The following is a 24,070-nucleotide window of genomic DNA, read 5'->3' as shown; positions in this document are numbered from 1 at the left end:
TGGAATCCGAAAATCTCAAATCCGCGTTTACAAACTCGTCGAGATATTTCACATGATATTGTCAATATATCAAAATCGAAAGTAATTATTTTTGTTTTATTTCTTCGTTGTTCCTGAGGTCATTCCAGTTTCAGTAGGGTTAGTGTTCTTCATTGTTCCTGAGGTCATTCCAGTTTCAGTAGGGTTAGTGTTCTTCATTGTTCCTGAGGTCATTCCAGTTTCAGTAGGGTTAGTGTTCTTCATTGTTCCTGAGGTCATTCCAGTTTCAGTAGGGTTAGTGTTCTTCGTTGTTCCTGAGGTCATTCCAGTTTCAGTAGGGTTAGTGTTCTTCGTTGTTCCTGAGGTCATTCCAGTTTCAGTAGGGTTAGTGTTCTTCATTGTTCCTGAGGTCATTCCAGTTTCAGTAGGGTTAGTGTTCTTCGTTGTTCCTGAGGTCATTCCAGTTTCAGTAGGGTTAGTGTTCTTCATTGTTCCTGAGGTCATTCCAGTTTCAGTAGGGTTAGTGTTCTTCGTTGTTCCTGAGGTCATTCCAGTTTCAGTAGGGTTAGTGTTCTTTATTGTTCCTGAGGTCATTCCAGTTTCAGTAGGGTTAGTGTTCTTCATTGTTCCTGAGGTCATTCCAGTTTCAGTAGGGTTAGTGTTCTTCGTTGTTCTTTGTGTTCTTTTTAGATTTTTTGTGTTTTAAATTTACTATTGTTCTTCGTAAATGTATCTTATCGATCGTTTATCGTTTTTGTGGTCCCGAAGGATTTATCTATTCTTCTGTTCCAGAGACGTGTTTTAGTGTTTGATTGGTCATTATTTTTTAACGAATAGCTAATTTTACCAAATGCGCCTTGAACTTCAACTGAGTATATTTTTCTAAAGATAAGTAGATGTATCAAATATCTTCGAAAATGTTTATGTTTTTGCGTTTACAAAGATAACATGCCTTGAAACACATTTCAGAATAAGAGTAATGTTATAAACAACATCTTGTACCACGATGTTTTATTTATTTAATATAAAAAATATAAATAAATGTACAAAATGAAATACTCATTCTTTGAATGCCAGGCTTTTAATGCCTCTACTTTCTTTTAGAAATAAAAAAAATAAAGCAAAAATACGACAAATATAGAAATACTATGAAACCCTAAATCAATAAGCAAAATACCGGGTTCACGCGTAATGAGTTTCTTTTTGAAATGTTTTTGAAACGCCTTAGAAAAAGGAAGTGTTCACACGAACGTGTTAAAACGATAAATTACTAAATTACGCAAACCGTGCAATTAGACAACTGGGGCGGAAACAAGTGTTTTGTACATAGAAATGGTCAAGTTTCTAAGAATATTTAGTAGGCCATTCCCGTTAAATGATATACTTTCATTCAGTTTAGGAGACGAGAATAAGAATAGACCATTCATACTTTTTAATAATACATACTTCAGAATTTCACAGCTAATTTGTTGCAGTATAATATTGGCTTCGTGCGACACGTTACTGTCTAAGAGGGACGGAGCTATTTGCACTCATGACTGTTGAAAATGCACCACTTCGTTGTCTCGACCAACGCGGATTCACGAAACTTCCTATAACAAATGTGCCTGTAGGGTTCCACCAAAGATTGATGAATCCACTAATTGGACTTATATCAGGGATAAATTTGTTACATAGTTTTAAATACTTAGATATTGAGATTTCGGCTAGTCCTGTGTGCGTTCTTTGGTACATCAGGTGTAATAAATCTCCATATCTTTCGATATGAAGATAAGTATTTATTAATATATCGCCGACGCTTCATCCCTATAAAATGTGGAACATGCGAAGTACACGTTGATTTTTTGAATCATTGTTACTCTTGTCCATTTGTATACTTTAATTGTCTTTTCAATTTAATATTCTTGTACCGTTAACTTTCCTGTTTATATAAAGTGAGATAAACTACAACGAATTTATGTTTCAATATGTCAAATATGGACCTTTTTAAACATCTTTCGAAGTTCACCATACATTGTACAAGAAAATCAAACACTAATAAATTAAATGAATGAACTATGAATTACTGAACACAAAATAAAAAAAACCAAACAACTCTGGCACTACAACAATACAAAATGAAAGCAACAATGAATGCTATGAAAAGACATAAATGAGACTCATAAAACGTGGTTTTGAATGGAATTACATACATGTACTGTAATAATTCTTGACGTAACAATACTTCTTACATGTCTACCTTGTGTTTTGGAATCGATGGGATTGTCTTCTCTGTCTTGTACCTCTGTACCCCCGAAGTACAGTTTCTGGTGCTCTAATAAAACCATTACCTTCATGTCTGCTGTCTCGTAGATCACTTAAACGATCACGTCCTACTTCTGGCCAGTTATTCATTCTTTGTAGTACACGGTTTGTACTGGAGTAATTATTACCTGAATATCTTTGATTCCTGTCACCGCCACTGTAGACGCCTGGGTTATTATAGAAATTAACACCTACTGCTGGCATAGTTGGTGGCGGCGGTATGTGAAAATGTGCAGGAACTCGTGCCATCGAAGTACCTATAAACCATCGATGTTACTTGCGTATTAAAAGTTTAATGTGTCTTATAATGTTTCATGTTGTGATACAATATAGTATATCGTGATTTATGAATGAATGGTACATTAAACCCACTGTGACAGTCGTAGATGACCTGGAAATTGTGGTTTTTATCCCATCGATTGCTTTAAATTTGTTCAGGTTGTAAGAGCAAAAGTGACAATTGTGTTATATTTTGACAATGGTTTACTTTCGATGAAAATGACGCATTGTTTTTAGAGTGTTCGTATGGGACGTGCTCAGTAACGTGTAACCATTCTTATATCGACAAAAACCAAAGATTCCAGATTATAGGTAAAGGGTACCACTTTGAAGATTGGTAATAGGTGATCGACTTGTGATTTTTCTCTCAGATCTTTAACTCTTAACTTTTAACATGAAGTAGTTATTTAGTAAAACCGCTGTAAACATTTGCTAAACATCGGCAACCTGTACTTTGTACCTCTGATTTTGTTGATGGATATTACTCTATATCTTGGACATGACAAATTTTCAACAAAATCCGTCAAAACAGTGGAAGTGACTGTGACCTCGGTAAAGTATAAATGATATAGGGTTTGGAATGTAAACGACAGCGCGAACCAACAGTGTGTATTACTATAACGTAAATGAAATTAAAGTGAATAAAGATGTCATGAAGAAATTGACTACCTATAAATAAAATAAAGTTACTTCAGATTTTGAAACTAAATATATATTATATCTTGTAAATATCTCAATTTGAGTTAGTTGTATTGACGCACTCATCGCGATATACCATATGATATGGTCAATATCAAAACCGAACGATAGGTTATTTCTTTGTGTCTATAATCATTTAGCAAGTTTATGGGCATCCATTGATGAATTTAAAGGAAAATAGGTGTAGAAAACTGTATTTCTGTCGAGGCAACGGAATATATGCGGCGTAAATTCAATGTAACCATTATGTAATTATGTTATGGATATACATGATCCTTAAATAAGTCAGATAATACGTGAACTTACTGGTTTGTTTAGGCAAAACACGAATTTATTAAAAAAAAACAATCACTACATATATCAATAAGGACATAATTCACAGTATAGTCGAAAAGATAGTAAACAAAATATATCAATAAAAACTTACGAAAAAGAATCAAATACAGAAGGATTGTAACGAATACATATATTTACCTAGACCAGCATTTAGCGATGTTGGGTGTTGGTAAGGGAACTGCAAGCTATCAGATGTAAAACCATTATCAGGATGTCTGTGTACCGAACGATTAGATATATATGTACTGTCACCTTGCAGATCTCTTACACTCATATCATACCTCGAGTGACAGTCTGGAATACGGAAGTTTTGACGTTGGCGTGTATTTCTCATTCGTGATGGATACTGCAGGTTCCGTTCGAATGATTGTTGTCTACTTCCTTTAAGAATGTTATGTCTATCTTGATCTGACGCGGCATGTGGTTCTGTTGAGCGATAACCATGATAGTTATTTTCAAGAGAAGAGCTCAATTGTATCCGACAGAAATTTTGTCCTAGGCGAAACGATGAAGGTTTTTCAATCCAGTCTGCACGTGGACCTTGAAGTCCTACTCCAATTACGACTTCGACCACTCTGTTGTAAATGGTACTTCTTGTTATCTTTTTATGAAAAGGAATCCATATGAACGATGGTTGAGTAGATTGAAATGAATCGATCATTATTTCTATTTCTGTTCCGTTTTGATTAACAGTTCCTTTGAATCTTGCTAATGCAGAGATTGAAGATAAAGTTTCTAATTTCAACACGTTTGGATAATCGTGTGACTTCCCAAAATAAAACAGAATCTTATCATTGCGTTTCTGTTTACCAGATGTTGACCTGTCTTGCTCAAGCCACAGTTTCACGGCAGCGGACCATGTAGAGTAAGGACTTAAATAATTTCTGATTTTTTGTCTTGACTGAAGAGGCCAATGAAAGACCGTAAAGTACAGATAACTCTCGAGCTTTGCCAGTTCATTTTTTGTACTGCTGGATGATTCGTAATATCTTCTACTTGTGTTCATTAGTACATCTTCTCTTATAGGCAATATGGAAGGATTTGATACAGATACTGACAAACAAATTGCAAGAAATATCCTCAAGCGAGGTTTTGAAAGATGACTTGTATTCTTTGACATTGATTGAATCATTCGCATTAACGCATCTATTTCATGAACTCGCAGTGCGCTAAGAAGAGACCAAACGTCCACTTGACAATGTGCATCCTTCGACATGGACGTGTCACTCCTGTTTTCTTCAACAAAATATGCTGTAAATTCTTGCTTGTGTTTGTCGAGTTGCATTTTGTTGACGGTATAAAGAGACCTTGAATGGCTGTGGAAGAAGTGACGGATTGTTCCATGTATAATCCGTTCTAATTTGTCTATTGTAATTGCTATTGACTCTGGGAGACGTTCTAAAAACACTTGATTTTCCTGACTAATGTCTTCGCGTTGAATCAGGGTCCGAACATGTGCATATGTTCTTAATACCGGACATTTTTTTAATAGACGAACCAATTCCACAGCGACAAGGATTTCGCTCTCATAACCCGCCGGATTAGGTTGAGAACTGTCTTGATTCTCACTTAATTCTTGACATGTTCTAAAGCAGTCAATCGACAGTTTAGTATATTTTATAGCGTTATTAATTTCTGATATAGGGACTTCTGCGTTTTCTTTGCTGTACTGAGAAAATAACGCCTGCATATGTTCTTTGTATAAATGACCCTTTGTATGTACAAGATATGAGTTGTATGGTTTCTGATCGATTCCATTGTCAATTGCAGTGAATGCTTCATCCCAGTTCTCTAATTCAGCATGGAGTCTTGCAAGCTGTTGAGAAACTAAAGCATCATTAGTTATATCATACGTTTCTGATACAATTTGAATTGCTTGATCTTTGTCGCATTGTTCAAGGAGTTCAGTAATCAGTGGGGAAAATTTTTCGAGTTTTCCAATGCCTTTACCATTTTGTGTCCTATCACGCTTTTTGCTAATATCACCAATAATTTTCTGCAAAATCTTATGCTCTTCTTTGTAGAATTTTGTTCGAAAACATGCTGAGCTCATAACGTCTAACGCAACCTCTCCAATTGTTTTTCGTAGCTCCCCATTTTCCGATTCAAGTTCGATTATCGTGTTTAGAACGGATCGCGAGAGGAGATAGTTGGACATTCTGATTGACAATATTTTACCACCATACCCCTGTCTGTTACACCGACTTGTTAAAACGCGAAAAGACGGCGGAATATCTCTAATCCATTGAATTGGTGGGGCCATGATAGGATCGAAACAGCTTAGAGGCACAGATTGAAAATGCAGATCAAACGCGTTTAAAAAAGACAGGTGTTTAAGCATTCTCAATTGTTTCGGTTCAATCGATTTGTCACAAACAAAGGCTTTCACCGATTTGTTTATTGAAGCTTCATTGAAGTTTTCCTTCATAATATTAAATGCCAATAATGTTTTAGGGTCGCAACCACGTTTTTGTTCATGTTGTTTCAAAAGATTCTCATACTTTTCCTTAAACCAGTTGTTTTCGTAAGACGACAATTCCTGTCTAAGCATCACATAACGCAACGGCCGGTCGAGAGGCAAAACAGAAACCCGAAAACATATGAGTAGAACACAAAATACATCGCACTCATATTTTTCACTTTCAATTTCTAAATCCTCCGCAAACTGAGTGATAGCGTCTTCATCGTTATCATCTAACAATACTAAAACAGGTTTAATGCTATATCCCTCGTCGCTTTCCTCTCCTATTACTCTAAGTCGTCCTATTTGGTCACGAGTTTCACTCGTAATTTTTTTAACAACATCTATACGATTCTCTCAAATCCCAAAGGATTTGTCTGCTTGTGGTGCTGCCTCCAGAACCTGGTTGATGATACACGGCAACTTTCTGAACAACAAGACAGTCGTCGTAAGCCTCTAAAGCTTCCTTTACATGAGTCTCTAGTTCTTTATGGACGTTTCTACGCAGTACTTGGTCTTCTTTAAAGTAGAAATTTATCCATTCTACACTACTTCCTCCATAGTATTTTTCTCGTGATTCTTGTTGCTGAATGAGTTTTTCCTCTGGTTTTAGTTTTTCAAATTCTTGACAGGCATTTATACTGACAATATCCAGGTCTGACAGTTCATTAACTTCTTTTAAGTCGACCGCATATGGAACTCCATGCGTTCTTGGAATAAGAACTCCATTAGATGTCTTTCCCTCTTTGACAATGTTGCTTATACAGTCACCGATTTGGTTCCATGGTAGACCAATAAGAAAACAGTCATCAATTGAAACATCTGGAGGGAACGCATTGGGTCTTCTACTCAGTTCATCCCAGCACATACTTGCAACAGATCTACTTGGAGATAATATTAGGCATTGTTTCCCAAATTTCAAAAGCAGTTCAAGAATTGCTTCGGTAATCACTTTGTTTTCTTTCTCAAAAAGTGGAATGATTATTCTCGCTCTATTGTCAGGAATGATGTCATTATAAAATTCAGCCACCTTTCTAAAACTTTCACAATGTTCATGAATCCAGCCTCTCGGATCAGTAAACGACCCCTTTTCTCCTGTGCCATTACAATATATCCATGTTGGCAAAGATGAGTCTATTATTGTCTCCTTTGTTTTCTTTATTACTTTCTCTTCTCTTTTGTGGGGATTTAAATCATCTACTGTGTATGTTATGAATGCTTTACAATGCTGCTTTTCCAATAAAACTTGAAAGCTGCTTTCGTCATCTTTTGCATTGAAATCAATAATAGCTCTCCATGGAACCTTTGTAAACAACTGGTTTTCTGACTTTAGTACTCTATCATCGGCTTGTAAGTAGGTCAATAATAAAACCGGATACAGAGATTCCTCAAATTCTGATTCACCACAACAAAGAAAGTCTTTAAGACGTTTGTTAAGATCTTCTTTTTTACTTCTAATTTTGTGCTTTTCTATTTCCTGCCTCTGCTGGAAAATTACGTCTCTTTCTTGCATGTAATCGTCAATTTCGTGCCTATGTAAGGACTGTATACAACTGTTTCGGTATCTGTAGAATAAGAAGGAACCTTTTTTTTTGCCTTTAATAAAAAAAGATTGTGTACCTACTATAACAGAGTTTGGCACAACATCAACTTCTAAGACATATTTACGTTCAGACGGGCTAGATAAGTCAATAACGTCTATGCATTTAACAGGTCGAATACATTTTAGCACCGTTTCTACTTGATATTCCTTAAAGTTTTCTCTAATAGACTTTGTCAGTTGGCTGTCTATTACATCTTTGTCAATAACGCAACCAGATATTTCACCATGGTGTTTAATACCACAATGAAATGTTCCATTAGTTTTATCGTTGAGACACCCTGCGGAAAAACTTAATATTTCTTTGAAAAGATGTTGAATGTTGACCTGCTGTTTCTTGTCTGTATTTTCGGGCATATAATATACATGAACCGGTTGTAACAAATTTCCAGGTCTAGAAGGCGGCGTTGGTGCCTTGTTTCCAGCTGTGTATTTAATTTTGGCAGAAACAGGCTGATCAAATCGTCTCATATGTTCAGGTCGACTTCTAGCTTCTTTTGGACGAATTCTTTGCAGTATCTCACTTTTTCCTTCTTTAATCTTCTTCCATTCCATCTGAAGTCTTACGCGTTCACCCATTCTTGAAACAAGATCTTTTTTATCATCGTCTGTCATTTCATCGTATACCTCACTGTCAACTTTCTGTTCAATAATTTGTTTTGGTATCGATGTATCCCATTCTGGAACATTTTCACTTAGTATTATTTCTACAAGCCTCGAAAACTCCTCTACATTTAGCTTAATAATTTTAGTCTCATGTTCGAAGACCTCTTGTTCAGTGTCTGAAACATTGAATTGAGTAAAATTAATTTTCCAAAACTTTAGTTATTCATATAGGTAGAATATTGTAAATTAATGACCTGATTCTATTTTAACAATTTAAGTTTAGTGACAAATTATAGTGTTGCAGTGCGTGTAGTTGCTTCTTTTTAAATTAAAATGGTTCAAAAAGTACTTTGACTTTACCATACTTAGTAATGGTCTAGTAGTATACATTTATATGTTAAGAAATGTTCATACCGGATTTATCAGAATCAGTAAATTCCTTGTCAATATCCTTTGAGAAGCTGTCTGAGTTGATCGTTTTAGTTAAATTTGATATGACTGTTCTTGTGTAGGTTCTATTCTGTGGTGCTTTTGAGCTTTTGCTTTTACTCTTTTGTTTAGCTGAGCTACTGAGGAGGACTCTGAAATAAAGAATTTTATCGTTTGAATTGTTCGTCTTCATAAAATATCTCAAGGTTACTTGTGAAATATATGTGGACAATTTAATGTTTTATTAGCTTAGTAATTATATTTTTCATGTATTTGATCTGTTTTCTGCAGTAGTCTAATTTACGCTCTAATACTTTTTGCATTTTGTTTGCATTGTTGCGTGTATGTGCTTACTAATTGCTAATGGTTAGAATATACAAATATACATAGTGATTGGATGTTCAACTTTTTCACTCGTTCTTAGTATTTCATTTTAGAATAAAAACTTAGTGTTTTGTGCAATCTGGAACTTCAATCCCAGGGATGTATGTACACTATTTATTGAAAGCAGTGTAGTCAGCAGATAAGGTATTTATGATGTTCTATTTTTTTCCGCTTACTTACTTTTACTTTTTCGAACTGGCACTTTGCAAGTTTAAGCTTTTCACATTCAAAGATTTATTTGCTGTATCATATTTATTCTGAATATCATCGATTTAGTTTAGTCAATGTAATACAAAGATTCCTTGTTATGTGACTTCTTATATTGAACTTTGATAGTACTATTTATGTACTGTTATAGTTAATTGTTGGTATTACATTTAATTGCAGAATTGGTCAGTTGTGTTCTATTCATGTAATTAATATGTTTGGAACATGCGGACGCAATTAAATTAATCCTAGTTTGTTGAAAATTTGCAATAATTTATTAAATTTTGCATATATATCAAAATTGATATGTTTTGTTTAGGTTTTTATATGTTTTCTTATTCTTATTTTGTAGATCTTTTCAATGCCTTCTTTATGCCATTTAGATGTCGTTCCGCATTTGCATTTTCCTTGGGCTAACATTTACCATCAAGCCCCACTTGGTAACATACGGATGTAAAAAATACACCAAATATTGATGCATGTTACGTTTAACTCTTTCATATGACCATCATTTGATTTGTAAAACGCTTATAAAACTGGAAAAATATTACAGAAAGAAGAGCCATTCTATTTGTAGCACAGCCTTTCCAATGAAAAGATTAAATAAGTTTTTTGTACTATGTTTTACAATCTACCACTACATACATTTCTGAATCCTTTTTAACCGTAGGAAATGCTTCTGTAATGCACTCAAACATAAACTCTTCGTCTAAAACACCTATCAGTGTATCATTATGCTCCTTAGAATCTCTTACATTCTTTATGATTAAGCTCTGGATGGCATCAAAATCAACTGAAGAACCCTCTCTGTCAACGTAATTTTCTTTAAGCCACTGTTTGATGTAGTCACTACACTTTGTGCATGCTGAAAATTTAGCACACACTTGTAATCTCCATTTAGATTTACGACTCAATATTTGTTTATAAATTTATAATAAATAATGATTGATTCAAGTCTTAAGAAACTCATGTCTATTCGACAAGTGCTATAGTAAAAGAGTAATCAAGGGAACCAAGGTTATAGCGGTAATCAAAGGAATGTAATCCAGGGACAAAGACCAGACATGGAAAACAGACATACAAAACAAAGAACATAAAGTAACTAAAATCACACATACAAAATAACAAAAGCAAATGAGCTATTCGGACTCCACTAAAAACTGGGATCATAGACCAGGTGCACCGGTAGGGTAAGCGTCCTCTGCTTTTCCAGACACACCCGCCGAGTTGCGCATAAAAAGTCAAGTCCGGGTAGAAGAAAGAGGAAAGGCAGACTATGACACGTTGAACAAATCAGTTTTCATGGCAAAGATGGATACACCGTAACGATCCACGAGTTCATGATGACGACCATAAAACTTTTGTAGTGATGTCTTCAATCTTGTAGCATCATAACCCTGTTCCAGAAGCCTATTTGTTAGAATTCTAGCGCGATACAAAATGTCTGCGTAGTCTCGGCAAGCTCTGGCATAACCTACGAGTTGTGATATGAACACTCCATACGCAGGTGCTGTGGGGATGTTGCCACAGATGAAAGGATAGTTTGGTCAATAGTTTTCCTTTACCATCGATTTATATGTGTAGGTCAAGATATGAGGCTGACTTCAAAGTGTCTGTAGTATCCTTTATCTCAAGTTCTTTGGGGGTAGATGCGATGTATCAAATCCCAAAAATAAGGATTGTTTAAATATAATACGTCATCTATATAGCGGAAACTGAGATTAAAAGAAATATATCGATTGTTTCCAACTGTTTAACCACTTTTATAACCTGATAAAATCATATCTTTTCTCAGATATGCACTTACATCATTACTATTATTCATATCATGCATATTGTTCTAGATTAAAGATTGCGTCTAAACAATAAGAAAATTAGCAAGTAAATGTATTGGTAAAATATCTGTCTGACTCTTAAAGTTAGCGTCGTCTGTTGTAAAAGCGCCATTTAACATGCCCTGTGATTGTTTTTACATATTATTACATGTACCCACTTTAATTGAATAAACAATAAATTTCTACACATGACGATTCTTAAAATATTTTAGACAAAATTTTACACAAAATGTTGGGTCTTTCATTTCATTCTAGAGCACCTATATTCACAAAGAATACAACTCAAAGTATAGATAATAATAAAAGATGCTTAACTCTTTCACATACAGATATATTGATGATGTATTGTCCATTAACAACCTTCTTTTGGTAAATGGTTAGCTTCCAGTTTTTAGTGGAGTCCGAGTTGCTCATTTGCTTTAATATTTTGTATGTATAATTTTAGTTACTTTATATTCTTTGTTGTGTATGTCTGTTTTCCATGTCTAGTCTTTGTTCCTTTGTACATTATTTGATTACCGCTATAACCTTGGTTCCCTTGATCTTGATTACTCCTACTTAAGTTGTAATCTTTCATATATGATTCAGAACTTATCGATTGATAAAAGTTTGCATTACCGGCCCCTAGTTCGATTTCTAATCTATTCATTTTCTCGACGACATGCTTGTAGTCCTTGTTCAGGCATCTTTTAAAAGAGTTGTACATTACGTCATCCTTAACCATCAATATTCGAACCATGCATTCAAGCTTTTCTTTGGATTTCTTTTCCTGAGAAATATCTTCACACTCAAAGGTGTCAAAAATGCTGTTAGTTTGTAAGTCATCAAGAAATTTCCCGTCCTCAAGATAAAGATTGTCATTCAAATAGGTAGTCACGATTAGATCTTTCAGAACCTTTTTGTACAGAAGTTTCATCGTCGATTTGTTGAGCTTTAAAAGAAAAAGTAACCAAATAATAAGAATGAGTAAAGCATACATGATCATTAGATATTCCTAAGTTTGTTATCTAAGAGGTTCTGCAAACGATAAAGTCTGCTTTTTATTTAACCTTGCCATTGAAATTGAACAAAGGAAATCTTACAACCAAACTTAATGGAAAAAGGTGACTTTAATTTCCTGATTGTCAGTCAGTTATCTAACAACAGCTGCTCCATCGCGTTGATGTTTTGCTGGAAACTGCGACCATTACTCCGAATTTCTGGAAAGAGCTGGCAATACAAAATAACTACTTGAACAAGGTTATGTGTTCCGGTTAGGTATCTGTGTACATATAAGTAATATACAAGTATTAATTTAAAATAATAAATGAATATAATTGTTTAAATTTGTGGATGGCATTGCGGAAAAAAATACATTTTCTTCCGGAATTTTCTTGTTATCTACACCTGAACTCTCCTAAAAATATTTAAATTCAATATCAGCGACGTCACATGTTTTTCCGGCGTCTAAAGGTCAGTCGAAGACAATTCATGAGTAATTTTTCTGGTGTGATTATTTTCTTCTTCAATCAGTTGAACTTTTGCATAAGAACAACTAATTACGCTATATAATGCGTAAGTGTCCCTGTGTCTTCCCAATATTAATGCTTTTATATAATCTAAATATTTCAATGATTTGTCTTTTTGAATCATTTATAGTCACTTTATTTTATATTTGTATTCTTATAAGTAATTAGCTCATTTAAATAAGCATGGTTACATAGGTTTCTTCAAGAAATTAGTTTTAATTTGCTGTATTTTAATATTGTTTGTTTTGTTTTGTTTTGTTTTACTTTTCTTGTTTTATGTTGGACAGTCCTATTCTTTATTTAAAAACGGGAATTATAGTGTCTAAAAATAAACGATTTTCGAAAAATCAAAAATGAACGAACGATCTTTTTAATTCAACGATTTGTAAAAGATCAATTCTGACTTAAAGAAGTCTTAGAATATTCATGTAGTATACAAGTTCAGCGTAGAATCATTCGACAGTCATCGTTTGCGTTTCAGGGTCTGTTTTATGAAAATTCTAAATATAGATTTCAAACTGATTTTTCTCTCTTAAAAATGATCACTTCAATATCTCTTGCCTTATTAAAGTTATCCATTCTACCAAATTCCATGGTAAATAAGAAAATTAATATTCAAAGGAAAGCGAACACTCAACAAAACTTTCTGTACTTATCATACATTATGTCTGCAAGGCTATTTACATAGAGATGACGCATAATTTAGATCCAGAAGTAGTTTGACTGGTATTTAAAAATATAAAAAAAAAAACGAAAAGGAAAATTGGTCTACTAAAATAAGCCAACCGCAGTGGAGTCCGAGTTGCTCATTAATTTTGTTACTTTGTATGTATAATTTTAGTTACTTTATGTTCTTTGTTGTGTATGTCTGTTTTCCATGTCTGGTCTTTGTCCCTGGATTACATTCTTTTGATTACCGCTATAACCTTGGTTCCCTTGATTACTCTTACAACAAGAACATTCTGAAGACACAACAGTAATGATATAAAAGAGTAACCCGGACTCCACTAAAACTGAGAAAATGAACCAGGTGAAAGTAAGGTAAGCGCCCTTTGCTTTTCTAGACACACCCGCCGAGTTGTTAATAAGTTGTCAGGTGCGCGATTTACGAGTTCATGATGACAACCATAAAACTTCTGGATAGATGACTTCAGTCTTGAAGTAGCATAATCTTGTTCAAGATGCCTAATTGTAAAAAAGCTAAGTATGGTAAAAAAATAACCAACATACGAGTTACGTCGGTGTTTTCACGTAAAAAAATGCAAGAAGTTCATCCACACGTTTTCTCGTTTATGGTTGTGGTAGATAATGAAGGAAATATCCTTGACAAATTTAGGCTGTATGTAGTGTCGCATTCCTTACATTTAGTGAATTCAAAGTAATATAGCCTTGTCGATGAATCCATTTTGAAAAGTCTTATCTGCTTAAAAAATCATAATAAGTACTGGAATTAATAGCAACTCATTTGAGATTAAAATCTATATTTAACTTCAAGCCACTAAAATTTTATAGACAGGAGTGGACAGTTGTAATTTTGGAGCCCCGTGCAGGTCCGGGTGTGAAAATAATAGGCCTGCAGCAGAGCTAAGCTTGTCGTAAAAGGCGACTAAAAAGTGCTCAGAAACATAGCCGGGGCTAGGCGCTTTGCCCACAGAGCAACTGGGTTGTGTACCCCAGGTGGTGAAATGGGGTACCCCTGGTGTGTTACATGCTTGGGTTGTCAGGCTATAATACGGAAAACCTGACCGCAAACCAAAGTGGTGCACCGTGTTGGGAAAGATGCCACGTTCCTCGCACGTTAAAAACCCCGACTGTGGTATTCTCCGGGAGTAGGAACCACAGGGCTCCGCCACAGGAGGCTAAATTGCTCGACCCTACCCACCTCTCCCTATTTCCAGTGGCAATCAAAATTTGTCGACCCCATTATCCTTGTGTCCCATCCCATTTTTCATTTCATCATCATTTCATGTTCATTTTATTATCCACTACATGTTCAGCGCCTGAATATAGCTGAAATATTGCTGCTCGGGCGTTAAACCCAAACAAACAAACAATCAGAAAGCAATTTTGGAAATGAAAGTCAGAGATAAGTCGAAAGTTTACCATAACGTACTTTGATCACAAAAACACAAGGAGGAGGGTCTTGGTTCATTTTACAAAAGGTTTTTGCTGTAATAAATGACGAGTCTTAATTAGTAAGGAAGTAGAAGCTTAATAGAATTTCAGAAATTTCTGTTTTATCTTTTGCATACTACACCAGTTTCTATAATGTCTTAAATACCCAGCTATTTTAATTAGTTGAAATGTCGAGAGTCAACAAATGAATGGTAATTTAAGGATGAAACCTCATCACATATGTAGGAAGCTTTAGTGAACGACTCATTTACAATTCTTTTCTGGATTTTTCGATTATCAAATAACTATACAGTGAAAAACTCACCCTTTTCCGATGTTAGCTTTGTGGAAATACGGTCACAGAAATATTAGTCATCCTATACTTTATTACGTCCATTTTGTTGTGTCTTCCTCGTTTAGCTAACTGAATATAAATTTACACTAGCGTTCTCTACATTTGGACTTTTCCCTTTCCAATTGTCAATTAGGAAGTATAACTGTATTTACTTATCACGTTTTCTCTTCACTAAATAACATTTGTGAACAAAATTGCCAAGTATTTTTGGCAAAGCAAAGTACAATGCAGGAAACATGCTATGTGTTTTAGCTATACCTAACCAAGGTCATACTTTATTTTCAATCAATACGCATGTGTGTTACCACAGGTAAATGTAAACAATGTTTACATATATTGCACTCTTTAACACAAAATTCAAGGATATCGAAGTGCACTGCATATACACTCTTAAATGGAACAAACTGCCCGCTTTCACCTTATATCATTGCCCTATTTCAAGTTATCAATTGTTGCCATCAAATGGTCCTCAAATGTTATCATTTTCCTTATAACTAATCTTCATTCCTCATATATAGAATGTGATATCTCACATTAAAGAAATGATTTATCGTTTTTAACAAAAAAAAAACTTTACCACCGATTTCCCCGTTTTCCTTATCTAAAATTTCCATCCCCGTGGAGAAATCTTCATTCCATTTCGCATCTCTTCATTTTCAATTTCTAAAGCATTTGTAAATATTTTCTTTAAAAACTTTAAATTGTTTTATAAAATGCATATTGACTAAAAGTAAAGTTACCAACACAATGCTCGAACACTTCTAGTTCTGTTTTAGGAGTAGGTGTTATGCAGATATTTGTGGCGTACACGGAAATCAGAGTAGTTAGTACATGTACATGCCCTACCGCATCGAATCTATTTTGAAATATAAAAACTATATGCAGGAGATGAAGATATATTAAAGGAAAATTTATGGTATTAAAATTTTAGTCGTCTCTTTTATCATAAATCTTCGAGATGTAGATCAATACCATCAATTTTAATTACATACTTATTTGTGTTGTTAACTCTTCAAAACGTCATTTTACTGTTGTTACATTATTATCTTTGTAAAACAGTCTTGCACTGCAATCAAACCTTCTGTTGGCTTTTGAATGATGAATGCAGCATCTCATCTTAATGTGCTTGTGTATTAATTCGCCATAACTTATAGCTTCATAAAGTCTATAGACTGCACGTCTGTGCTTCTATACAGATTATAAAAGGACACTTTTCTTTCATGTCTACATTATAAAATTGAAACAGAAGGAAGGTGACTATTTCTTATTGACGACTTAACTTATAAATAAAGTCGGTGCAAATTATTATTGGCCTTATATCTGGGTAAAATCTAGTTTAACACAAGTCACATTTCATTTTAAGTGGTTTACACGAACTTTTCTGTTGCTTGTGAAGGTACGAGGACACAATTAATTTCGTAGTGCATTTCAACAGACCCATCTTGACATATAAAAAAAATTCCACCGCTTCAAACTCATCCAAACTTCACCAATATGGAAACATGTATAAAAGCAGATTTCTATAAAAGTGCCAGAAAAATTCACCATGATATTTTTTTTTAGCAACTTTGCTTCGGAGACCCCGTAGACATGAAAAGTGACCACTGCCAAATGTCCTAAATTTTGACCTTCTTTCAAAGGACCAAATCACAACTTCCACGTAAAATTACAGAATGAAAACAAATCCCTTGTAAATTTGATCCTTGCCCTACATTTCTGCTGTTAATACTAATCAATAAAGTGTATGACAGCAAAGAAAAAAATCAGGAAGAAACACACTAAAAAAAGGAACTATATTACTCTTTCGTATATATTCGTATACAACGAAATGTCAAGGGGAATTAATTGAGATCTCGTACCTGAAGTTCAAGTGAATATGATACACATATTTGTCTTTCTTTGATTATGCATTGTTAATATGAAAAATAAAAAGTGAATTAATGAGCATGTTTTCATTTTTCTGACATTTTTTCTAAAAAAAACCCATGAGGGCGCTGTTAACTTTTGACAGACTGTTCAAGTTTATTTTGCAGTATTTATCATAAGTCGAAGGCATTCATTACGTTTGATAAGTTGTATTAACCTTATTGTAATGGTTTAAACGCAAATGGCCCAAACAAACATCAGTATCTGTCCTCCTATAGGGGTGTAATATAAGGTATGCGTTATAGGGTAAACGATAAAGTGTTGAAACAATCATTAATAATGCATATAAAAAGGTATATTTTAATATAATATATTACATGACCTTAAATTGACAACCATTATTCGCATCTCTTCAGTGTATATTTGTTAAAAGTATGACTAAACCAAGACAAAATGTATTTCTATTTCATTTTTATATATTTCTTGGGTTGTTCGATTCCGACATACGGTCCACATGCTAAGACAAACTTATTATTTTGTCAAAGGTTGTCTTGATGCAATGTTTTTTAGGGTTTGAATATTGAAATTATTGTGGAATTTACTAAATCTCCTGCAAAAATGTAGGAGTAAATCAGTGATTTTTCACAATTTGACAGAATATACTACTTTGTGTTCAATTTACCTTTAGATTTTCGTGTTATATGTTATATGGACGAATGAAAAAGAAATGTTGGATAACAGATATGGTGAAACGCAACGAATGCACCATTATATAACCTTTATAAAAATATTAAATACTTACAGAGATCTCCGAAAGGTCTTCAAAAAGTGTAAACACACCTTCATCTAAGCCATGTAAGGCCCTGACAACAACAGTAATAAAATATACGGCAACAGAACGATAACACTCCTTCAAAATAAACTAAAAAGTCAAATAACGACACGGAGACGCCATTAATGACAAACATTTATTGGTATTATTTAACGGATCATGATTTAAATCAGTCCTCTGTCGCTTTGTTTTATTTGCCAATATGTACAGTTTTCGTATTTCAGGATTAAAAAGGCAATAGTACAACACCCGATGACATTTTGGATTTGTTGACGGAAAATAGATAAATCTTATCTTTTGTTTCTTGTAAACAGTTCAGTTTTTGGTGTGCATCCATTCAACGTTATTTCTCTAATGAAAGATATTTTAACGGGATGATGGCATTTACGTTAACATTGGCTAGAGTTCAAAACGTAAACCCATACTGTTTTTTTTATTTGTTTGTTGAACTATACTTTATTCTTTACTTAATGTTGTTTTTTTGGTTTGACCAATCCTTTAAAGATTTTTTACTCTAAAATTGTTCTATTATTGTTGTTTTTAATCTACAAATATTCAATAATATTCATATTTTTGAAAAATGAAAATTAAACTTGACACTTCAGTAACAACTAAATTGCAAAAAAGTAAGGTAATTACACTATTCTTTGTTCCAGTCTACGTCAATTTCCTTTGTTTTGTACGTGAGTTTTTTTTCCGTTTTTAATTCAATGAAAGTGTTATTTCAAAACGCCTCAAATTCGAAGCATTTATTAAACTTATAGGACAAGTAAATGCAAACCAATTATTGAAAACAATTAATGGAAACAAATTATCTAGTAAATTGAAATAATAAATCGGTCTAAAATTCAGATTTATGAGATTATAATCAACGGTTCATATGAGTGTTTGTTCCACTTGAATTTCACTTTATGCATGGGAAATACCGAATCATGTACACTTACTTAATTAGGAAGACATCTGTAGATCAATTATGGAAAAAATAAACAGAACTTGATTCGGTCTATAAAATCTATTAATTCATAAAACTTGTATTAAAACTTCATGTCAAATGTCTCGATCGACTTGCTTCTTTCCGTAGAATGAATTTTACATTTCTTTATAAATATATACATACGCTGCTGTTTCTGTTAATGATGTTTGATATATAATTTAAAATATGAAACTTCATACAGTAACAACACATAATAGTTGTGTTACACTTTGGAAAAGGAAAATGTGGATTTACCCTACTAAGTCACTTAACATATTCTATGGTTCATTTCTTCATCTTTGTGTAATTTCTGATCCCTTACATAAGCGTTCTATTCACAACCAAAAAGATTAACAGAAGACATTAACAAAAAATCAAATTGGAGATTGTCCAGTGTGCACTATCCATTTAATGCAATATGGTTTATTTGTATAGGAATATAGGAACATACCTTAAAAATATAACTAGATTAGACTGAATTTTTTTCTTCTTCAAAAACACGATACAAAAGAGTTTAAAATTTCAGGATATTTTATCTTTTTAGAGTGACCCGCCTTACTTAACGTTACAGTGTCGGATTGGTAAAAAAATGAAAATTTGTAGCGATGTTCTTGATCTGTAAATCATAAAATGTCAATGATACACGTAGTACTTAAACAGCGGCCAATCAAGTAATCACCCCTTAAATAATATGCTGATCACCAATTTCGAAAAAAATGAATTTGTCTACCCCGGACTTGACTTTTTATGAGAAACTCGGCGGGTGTTTCTAGAAAAGCAGGGGACGCTTACCCTAACGGCGCATCTGGTCCATGCTCTCAGTTTTTAGTGGAGTCCGAGTTGCTCATTTGTTTTTGTTACTTTGTATGAATGATTTTATAGTTACTTAATGTTTTTTGTTGTGTATGTCTGTTTTCCAAGTCTGGTCTTTGTCCCTGGATTACATTCTTTTGATTACCGCTATAGCATTGTTCCCTTGATTGCTCTTTTACTTACAAACAGAAAATATTAAAGTGGAAGTTAAGAATACTAGTCAACAAAAATACGATTAAAAGTTAAACCTATAATATTTAAAAATATATCACGATTCAAAGGTTCTTTAACAATTCATTTCTTCTACCGCTATAACCTTGGTTCCCGTGGTTGCTCTTTCAAAGAGGACCAAAATGCATCTCTTATTCTTTCCTTCGAAAATATTCCAGAACAATTACTTTGAAAATCCGATATGTTACTTTTCCGTCCGGTCACCGACTTTGCCAGAAATCAAGAAAGAATTTGAATTATCTGATGTCAATATTTAGGCTACTGCATCAGGTAAACAGTTTGCCATCAAAATGGAAAACAATCCCAATTTTGGATGACACGGTTACGTTAAAATGAATGTGAACAAACAGTAGAAATGATTCGAGATGGGGTGATGCACACTTAAGTCGCAAATAATTTTCGTGAGGTATGAATGATAATACCAAGACTGGTACGTCGTATGACGCAAAATTGCTCACCAAATGATGTCGCTGGCGCTTGATTCGACAGATCGTGTGAAACATTTTCTATACATGCGCAACTGCACATTGAATGAGGGAAAAAACCTGATGAATAAGTGTTCGTCCTTCATAAAAACATAATTTGGTATAAGATTCAAAATGTAATAATCTATTTAAAACAAATCACTCTATTGTTTATGCGCATTGTATGGCGCAAACTATTATATCGTCGTCAATTTGTGACGTCACTTTTTGCGCGAAATTCGCGATTTATCTTCTTTTGACCGTAAAAGCAATATTTCGTCGAGATTCAAGGGCCGCTTTGGAAAATCTTCTGTAAATGCAAGGCGTCCATCTTACACAAACTCACGATTACAATTTCATAACGGATTCCGAGGAAACGTATACCAAATGTCACTAAGACTTTGATAAAAAATATAATCAGCTTTTTCCGATAGATATGTGGAGAGGGGGGGGGAGGGTATGCAAATTTGATTATCAAATATTTTAGCGAGGGTGGGATGGGAGATATGGAACAACGTTTTTTTCTTGGAAAAGGTGAGCTAGTTTTCCTAATCCCAACGATTTGCAGAAGTGAAGAATATTAGAGATAGTCCCGTATTATTTCAAATAAAACATAATTTGCCAGTTCATTTACTGAGGTAAAATGTGGTAACAGTTTCACGCGGTGTATCTGATCCAGGCGCAGATTCAGAGGGGCCGATCCGGCCAATGCTCCTCCCTTGAAATTTGAGAATATTTTTATTTGCATGAAATCGTATTTTTTTTTTACAAATTCTATCCCCACAAATGTTCTTGCTTCGTTTCGCTCGGTCTTTCAATTTTATTTATTAGCCTACTTGAATTATAGATCCCATGCGTATGATTGATTGTCGTCCATTTGCAAAAGGAATTTATGCGGTATCAGTGTAGGAACACCTGAAAAAAAAATATAGCCTTACAACCAAGATGTGTGTTTACCGACAAGGATTGGTGCCAATTTATTTTTCTTGATCAAGCTTTTTTCGGAAAATTAAAACGGATGATCTAAATTCTTCATTACAGGATAATGGGGTCATGTTTTTTTATAATTTCACAAAGTGGGTCATGAATTTTCCCTCCCTTTGCAAGGGAGTTTGTTCCCCTCCTTAATCAAAATAAGGTAAGAAATGGGAATAGGATTTGCCATAATTATTTTTATAGGGATTCCTACATCTACTTAGGGAGCAAGCATTTGATTTTTATGGTGGGCTAGGATCAAATTTTCAGTCCTGCCCTTTTTTCATTAAAAAACGTTTTTCTCCAGCATAGAGCGCCGAAATATTTTTTTAATGTAAACGAAAAATATTAGGACAATAATAAATCCTGCCTTTTTACTCTTGAAAATTTCAATCCTGCATTTTTATTTCAAATTTGATACAAAGTACGTTAGAAGAAGACACAAACTTTTACAATATGGTATGAGCACTCTCTTACATGTAAAATACTTAACCGGTGGCGATATTTTCTTCCTTTTGTTCAGTGAAAATATTACTACTAACTGTTGAAACGCTCCACGTACATTTGTAAATGTTGAATTTTAGATCACGATAAGTCATTCGCTATTGTAGTATGAATAACCATTGTGGTACATGTAACTTAAAATATGAATACAAATTATCACATATTCACGCGATGAGACACGGTCATGCAATCAGAATAGTTTTATGTATATATCGCCTTTTTCCCAGTCTTCTGTTCTTTTCAGTCGTATTTTTGTGTCCTTTGCTTTTTTCTTCACAGCGTAGTTTTTGTATTGCCATTTTAATTTCTATTTCTTCTTCCTGTTTCGAAGCTTATAAAGACGTTCCGTCGCTGACTATGACGTAACGTCATCCAACATAACAATTGGAGTAGGAAACGTCAAATAACCAAACAAAAATATAACGAAATGGTACTCAAATGTATTTAACTTACTCATTTGTTATTTACTTTTTGAAGAGTTTATACCATCAGCTAATGGATACCTTTTCATACTACAAGTCTAAAAAAAATCTTAACGTTAGAATTATTTCAGATTACTGTATATATGGTTAAAAGGTAGTTTTTTGGCGGGAAACAATAAAATGTTCTCTTAAGGCGGATAAACTCATTGTATTTTTTTTTAATGTTTTATGAATCAAGAAGAGACAATTTCCAATCTACTGGTGTATGGCATGTGTCATTCGTAAAAATATTGGCAAGATCAGAGAAGTCTGAATTGAATTCGGAAAATGACAAAAACTCCTGATTTTACGAATTTTTATCTTTATTAAAAGCACGGTGACCTATATTTTTAAAGGCTTATTTCAATGCCTTTATACTTGAGACAAGTCCAATAAAATTTTGCGGAATTCCCAACGTCAGAACTGGTTAGTGTGATTTGTCTTTAATTTGATTTCGGGATCCTGATATATATTTTGATCAGTCACTATTTTGTCCAAAAACAGAGATATTTTTTATGTTGTCAAGTAGAAGGATAAAAATTAAACATTTCATCCATTTGTTCTTGCTTTAACAAGACTGTGAAATATTGTTTTGAAATGTATAAATGTTGCATTCATTCTTGTAAACATTAAACAATTGCAAATTTCGATATGGTGTACACGAGGGCTCGTTTGGTATGATGTTGAAATGAAATATAGAGAGTTTATATTTCGCGACTTTCAACTTTCCCAATTATCAAACCTACGATTAACGATAGGGAGCAATTTTCAATTATATACATATGTTACATTAAACAATATGAAACCTTGTCTTCTAATACGATTTGCTTTCCGACTCACCATTGCATGATTTAAAGGATTGATATTTAAACCAGTCTTCCTCCACCCTGTTGTATTTCCCCGGACGTGTAGTCTATCGGCTTGCTTAAATTCGGATTGCAGTTCTATCTTATTTCTTTCACCGGAGGTTTGGTGTTCTATCAGTTTCTTAATTTAATTATTTCGTGCCCTTGGGTTTTTACAGTTTTCTAATTCAAGGAATCGGATGAATTTACATTTTTCTCTAATTCAAGTATTCGATTATTTTTGTACGATAGGATTTCTGTCAAATCATTCCACTGATAAATATATGTGTTTGATATGAACCGATGACCTTAATATTTCCCAAACGCTATTGGATACAAAGAAGCGTCGTTTATGAAGAGAAGAGGTGAACTTACTTGTTGTTATTACCATCTCCTAGGTAACAGTGAGACGAAATTCTACAAAAACGATATTTGTGCTTTCCGAGTTCTATTTTTTTAAGCTAAATTGCAATTAAGTCATACATGTACACATGAAGACGAATTTCAAGACTTTATGTCCATTTTACCAGTAATTGGTCATTCATATAAATTTTTATATAAAGCGCATTCCCTTGTCCTAAATTTGTTCGGGCGTTTACCAGAAACTTTTTTTTTCATTGTTATAAATGCCTAATGCTTCTATCCAAGGCTACTGCCGTAAAATCAGTAATTTTCAATAACAACGCTATGTCAAATAGATTGTGAAGTATTCATCTTACTGTGATATTGTGTAATAGTAATCGAGGGAATCGAGATTCTAGTAGAATCTAGTAAATGAGCAACTCGGACTCCAATAAAAAGTGGGAGAAGGAACCAGGTGCACCGATATGGTAAGCGTCCTCCGCTTTTCTAGAAACACACGCAGAGTTGTGTGTCTAGGCTTCAAAACTGCTACTATTCTTTATATATTCATATAGTGAATTTGTGATTTTTCTGGTTGTTTTTCTGTTTTTGTGATATGATCTCCCGATTATAGTTAATTATATCCCCCTTTAGTTTACATTCACTA

At 33.8% G+C, this 24,070-nt stretch overlaps 1 protein-coding gene across 1 annotated transcript; it reads right to left on the bottom strand.

Moving 5' to 3' along the window:
* Window positions 1–975: 975 nt before the first annotated feature.
* LOC148608454 (sterile alpha motif domain-containing protein 9-like) lies at window positions 976–15,377 on the bottom strand. The gene is given in 7 exon segments (XM_088543628.1): window positions 976–2,540; window positions 3,736–6,397; window positions 6,399–8,440; window positions 8,679–8,845; window positions 9,930–10,149; window positions 11,738–12,050; window positions 15,068–15,377. Coding segments are annotated over 6 exon segments (5,715 nt in total). The 5' UTR covers window positions 12,036–12,050; window positions 15,068–15,377; the 3' UTR covers window positions 976–2,214.
* Window positions 15,378–24,070: the final 8,693 nt, after the last annotated feature.

Source organism: Perna viridis, chromosome 9 (genome assembly GCF_037379345.1).
Source record: "Perna viridis isolate PV_CMFRI_1.1 ecotype Kerala chromosome 9, ASM3737934v1, whole genome shotgun sequence".
NCBI classification, from domain to species: Eukaryota; Metazoa; Mollusca; class Bivalvia; order Mytilida; family Mytilidae; genus Perna; species Perna viridis.
Note: the sequence above shows the minus strand (reverse complement) of the source record. Positions and strands in the feature narration are given on the sequence as shown.